We start from the raw sequence: 4,918 nt of genomic DNA, 5'->3' as shown, positions 1-4,918 counted from the left end.
TATCCTGAATGATGACATTCCAAACAAGCAGCAAGTTATTTTTGTTATAGCTGTCCAACGATTGGCCAATAGGCTTTCATTTCCTGTTTCCCAGCCTTGCTTTCATACAGTCTCTTTCACACAGCCGCACGATTTAAGTTACTCCCACACAAGTCATGCAGGAAAACCCCGAGCATTTGCTACTTCATGTCAAGAACAATAGGAAGGCAGTTAGTGTGCTCTGAGGCTTTCAGGAGACTAGCACGCTCACTTATCATGTTGTTGACCGAGGAATCGTTAAGGGCTTAAACCAAGAGAATTTATGCTTGTTTTGAACTGTGGATTAAACACATTATACATGACAGGCGATTCGTCATGTCACTCCCAGAAGAGGATCTCACATGCCCAATATGCTGTGACATCTTTACGGACCCTGTTTTGCTGTCATGTAGCCACAGCTTCTGCAGGGGCTGCCTGAAGAGCTGTTGGGAGAAGGGCTTACGTGAGTGTCCAATATGCAGGAAAAGAACATCGAAGTCCAGTGCACCCTCCAATCTGGCTCTGAAGAATGTCTGTGAAGCTCTGTTGGAGGTCAAGAGGCAAAGCTCAGTGCTGGAAGATAAGATGAACTGTCATCTGCATGGGGAAATGTTAAAGCTTTTCTGTCTGGTTGACAAACAGCCCATCTGTGTGGTGTGTCAATCTTCCAAACTGCACAAGAATCATGAATGCTCGCCTGTAGAAGAGGCAGTGCTGGACTGCAAGGTAAGGGGGAATAAACATTACAATGTGTGTCACAATTACACTCAAATAGCAACCGGCCAAGCAGACACTGCTGTTCTTGTTAACCTACAGTACAGGTAACACCTCAGAATAGAATGCTGTCCCACAAGTCTGTCCTGCTTGTCTCTCACTCATGTCTCCAGACCTAAAACATCCAAAGTAGCCTACTCAAAATACAAAAAAACCTCATGCTGTTAAGCTATCTGATCACTGCTGAATGAATGCCTGCTTGATTTTTCAGGATGAACTTTCCCTATGCCTCAAGAGCTTACAAGATAAACTGGACAACCTCACACAAATTCACACGACCTCTGCTGACATATTGAAATACATCAAGGTGAGATGTGGTGAGATGACGGGTACTTGTTCTTAATAAAAGAAAAGTAAAAAAAAAAAAAAAGTCAAATAAACACATCATTTGCAATCTTCTCATTTCAGAGGCAGGCGCTGGAAACACAGAGATTGATCAAGAGCCAGTTCGAGCAGCTACACCAGGTCCTTTACCGAGAAGAGTCGGACAGGATAGCAGCTGTGAAGAAGGAAGAAGAGGAGAAGATTTCAGGGATGAAGGACAAGTTTAAAGAACTTTCAGCGGAGGTGCTGTCCCTCACAGAGAGCATCTCAGTCATACAGGAGGAGCTGAAGGAAGAGGATATGGTCTTGTTGAAGGTCCGTAGCTGTCCAGTATAATATCTTGTAAATATATTGTTCACAAAAACATCTCGCTTTGACAGTGAATGTTTCTGTTTTCCAGAATTTCAAAGCCACTCAGGAGAGGTAGGTCAAACGTATAGATTCACACACTCTTTCTGGTTTTTGATGTGTAACTTTCAGTGTAAGGTAGGCCTATGTGTTGTCACTACAGGGGGAAAAGCATAGTGCTGGGTTCAGACAACATGTCCGGGTTACTGATCGATGTGACAAAGCATCTCGGCAACCTCAAGGATCGAGTCTGGGAGAAAGTGTTTGACCACATTGACTATAGTGAGTGCGCGTCATTATTATTTTCTTCAGGTGCAAGAGGTTGAAAGAGTAGATTCGTACAACCCAGACCCTGTTTGAAACAATCAATCTCACTGCATGGCTCATTTCCTGTCTGTTAGCTCCTGTAACCTTGGACCCAAACGCAGCACACCCCTGCCTCATCCTGTCCGACGACCTCACTTCCTTCTACTACTCCAAGCAGCCCAGCCGTTGCCCTGACAACCCGGAGCGTTTCCACCTCAGCGCTGAGGTGGTAGGCATGGCGGCGCTGGGCTCAGGAAGTCACCATTGGGTTGTGGAAACAGGCAGAAATGAGGACTGGCTCCTGGGCCTGGCCTCTCTGTCTGTCCCTAGGAACACTGAGGTCTCCGCTCGGCCGGAGAACGGCTTCTGGACGCTGTGTTTCCGGGACGGTGAGTTGAGGGCAATGACCTCGCCCCCTACTCCTTTGACGGTGACCAGAACGCCCAAACAAGTCAAAGTGCAACTGGATTACAACAAAGGCATGGTGTCTTTCTATGATCCTGCTGATGACACACTCATTTACGCATTTACAGACACATTTAAAGAAAGTCTACTACCATATTTTTACACACAGAGCAGTCATCCATTGAGAATAATGCCAGAGAAGTTACTTGTCACGATGTTGCGTCATTAATTGAGAATTGGTTTATTAACCCTGAAAGAAAAGAGTTTCCCACGGCTGTTTTAATTGAAGATGTGTTTTAAATTATTATTGAGATTAGAGGATTAAGAGGCCATCCAAATGATCCTTCATCCAAGTCATTTTGCAGCTTGCAACATTTTATCACTTGGTTTTTTCTCCGTCCTAACAGAAATGGCCTGGCATCCTGGGGCTAAGAACTTTTTTTCTTTTTTTTTAGCCTGGCTCTGTCCGAACACCTCTAAAACTCACTAATTAACATGTCAAATCTTGTTTGTTTAATCTGCACAAACACAGAATGGTTAGGCTTGAGACTGAGAAGGGCTAAGGGATTTCCTTTTATTTATTTATTTGTTCATAAATATAGCCAAAAATACTAATATAGTTGGACATAATTGGGTTATGGTCGTTTATGATCATTTGTTATTCTTTTAAATTGCCTGTGAACTCCCAATGAATGCTGCAGCTGCTGTGTAAATGTTGTATTATTCTTCTATTTTCTGATAAATTATATTATGTTGGACATGGGATTAGGGGGGCGGGGGGGTCATGTTAGTAAGCATTCCAGCACCATGCACTTTATGAACACACACACACACACACTCACACACACACACACACACACACACACACACTCTCTCTCTCTCTCTCTCTCTCTCTCATCATCATTGTGTTTGCACAGTAAAAATTGAAGGCATATGGTAGAAGTATTCATTTAAATGTACGGTGCAGTGTTTTGTACACATGATGGCGCCAAAGTCATACAAATATTTGAAAGAATTTAATTATTATTGAACACATGGACCTCATGCCGTTTGTACGAAGCACTCGTTCAGAACAAGATCACTTTATGAAAACATAAAATAAAGATGTGGATTTATTTCCACCTGTTGACTCTTTATTGAAGCATATTGTTTTTCAGGATTGCTCTTCATCACTCACATATTTGAAAAACAATTCAGTGACTAAAAAATAAAAACATGTATTCACATTTTTTTTGTTCTTTCTATACCAGATCATGTTTTAGAGACACAATTTTAAACTGAACATACACAAGGTCTCATATGTGTAATAGGTGTTGTAGAATTTAAGCAGGTGGGTTTTGTGCAGGTGGGGTTTTGTTGTTTCCTACATAGACACAGGGGCAACACTTCTTAACGCAGGCATCTGACAGGAAAGGAAGCCTCTCCAGACGAGACAGATAGACGAGTGGCTGGATGGTGCTGCTGATGTTGAGGAAAGCAAAGCACACAGGCTGCACGTAGCAGCGGAACAGATCAGGGTGGTAGTGATCTTCAAAAGGGAACAGTGCCACAGGTGGCAGGTAGTTAAACACAATGATACAGAGGACAGAGAGCACCATCTTGAAGGCCTTCTTCTTCATGGGATGCATCTGGTCTTTGCCAGCACCGCGGGACTTCTTAAGGGCCCACATGATGCTGACATTACACACAATCATCCAAGTGAATGCTGCCAGGACCTCACCTGTGAACACCTTCTCAAAGTTGGGCAGGCCTCCCGCCATCTTGGCTGCTGAGTAGGCAAACGTGAGGCAGAACACCAGCACCGTGAGGCCTAATCTGTACTTGATGTGTTTAAGTTGCCCAAACATGATTGGAAACAGCACAGCCACGAATCGGTCTAGGCAGATACAGGAGAGAAACAACGGGGCGGTGGTGTCTTTCACACCGTAGGCGAACTTCATGGCGGACCACATGTCCTTGCTCTGCCAGTGGTAAAGGTTAAGTAAGTGGAAAGGGGTCATGGAACTGAAGTAAATGTCCATGAAGGCCAGGCAGCCCAGGAATATGTCAGAGGTGGTGGGCTCTTTGCGATTGCGGATGAGGATAGCGATGACCAGTATGTTGGCCGGGATTCCCACAGTGAAGTTGATGCACTGCATGACCAGGTCAAAGAGGATGCCCTCCGCCTGGTGGTCACACCCGTCAAACACACTGAAGGGTTTGACCGTGGCGTTGATGTCAATGGTGGTGTTATGAGGTGCAGCTTGAGTCGGGAGGAAGTTCGAGTTGAGAGTTGAAGATACATTCCTCTCCATGATTCTACCACTTGCAAAAAAACCTGATGGGAGAAAAACAAGAATAGTTGATCAGGTTTTAACATAATGTATTATTATCTGGGCATCACTCGCTCATACAATGTCCCATTACAGCCAGGTGTTTATCAAGGGCTCTCCTCCTACTTCATCGTGTTTTCCAGCCCAGTTCAGATGATACAGCCTGTGTCATGTGGAATATACTGTTGTTCATTAGAATCCCTCCTGCTAATATGCTCAAAAGTGTGGTCATCCCAGTGGAGTTAAAGTAGTTGCAGAGTAAAGCGAGACAGTTCTCTGAGAGCCAAAACATGTTACAAACAGCGTTGGGGCTTCTCCTCGGGCTGTTATCGTGTTATTGTGTCTGTGTGTGGACCTTCCTCTGGGAACCTTGACTCCATGTATGCGGGAACACCTAACTCACTTAAGGGAGTCATATTAAAAGCACCACC

General features: G+C 44.3%; 2 protein-coding genes across 2 annotated transcripts; one reads left to right on the top strand and one right to left on the bottom strand.

Moving 5' to 3' along the window:
• The first annotated feature begins 236 nt into the window (after positions 1–236).
• On the top strand, positions 237–3,004 carry LOC307263263 (zinc-binding protein A33). The gene is made up of 6 exons (XM_080044382.1): positions 237–744; positions 1,004–1,099; positions 1,201–1,431; positions 1,517–1,539; positions 1,628–1,746; positions 1,866–3,004. The coding sequence occupies exons 1-6, from the start codon at positions 355–357 to the stop codon at positions 2,402–2,404; spliced, it is 1,398 nt and encodes a 465-aa protein (XP_079900508.1). The 5' UTR covers positions 237–354; the 3' UTR covers positions 2,405–3,004.
• A 493-nt stretch (positions 3,005–3,497) lies between these two features.
• On the bottom strand, positions 3,498–4,469 carry LOC307263487 (G-protein coupled receptor 183-like; the record flags this gene model as incomplete). Its single annotated transcript, XM_080044634.1, has 1 exon — positions 3,498–4,469. One exon carries the CDS (start codon positions 4,467–4,469, stop codon positions 3,498–3,500), a length of 972 nt encoding a protein of 323 aa, XP_079900760.1.
• Between the last annotated feature and the right edge of the window lie 449 nt (positions 4,470–4,918).

The sequence above is a fragment of the Ammodytes marinus genome (genome assembly GCF_949987685.1).
Source record: "Ammodytes marinus genome assembly, chromosome: 16".
Taxonomy (NCBI): domain Eukaryota; kingdom Metazoa; phylum Chordata; class Actinopteri; order Uranoscopiformes; family Ammodytidae; genus Ammodytes; species Ammodytes marinus.
Note: the sequence above shows the minus strand (reverse complement) of the source record. Positions and strands in the feature narration are given on the sequence as shown.

Bases quoted from the DNA above. Each gene is read 5' to 3' on its own strand.
- LOC307263263 (XM_080044382.1), top strand. From the start codon at position 355: ATGTCACTCCCAGAAGAGGATCTCACATGCCCAATATGCTGTGACATC. The intron at 1,100-1,200 runs GTGAGATGTGGT...TTCTCATTTCAG, and splicing joins ACATATTGAAATACATCAAG to AGGCAGGCGCTGGAAACACA. The intron at 1,540-1,627 runs GTAGGTCAAACG...TTGTCACTACAG, and splicing joins TTCAAAGCCACTCAGGAGAG to GGGGAAAAGCATAGTGCTGG.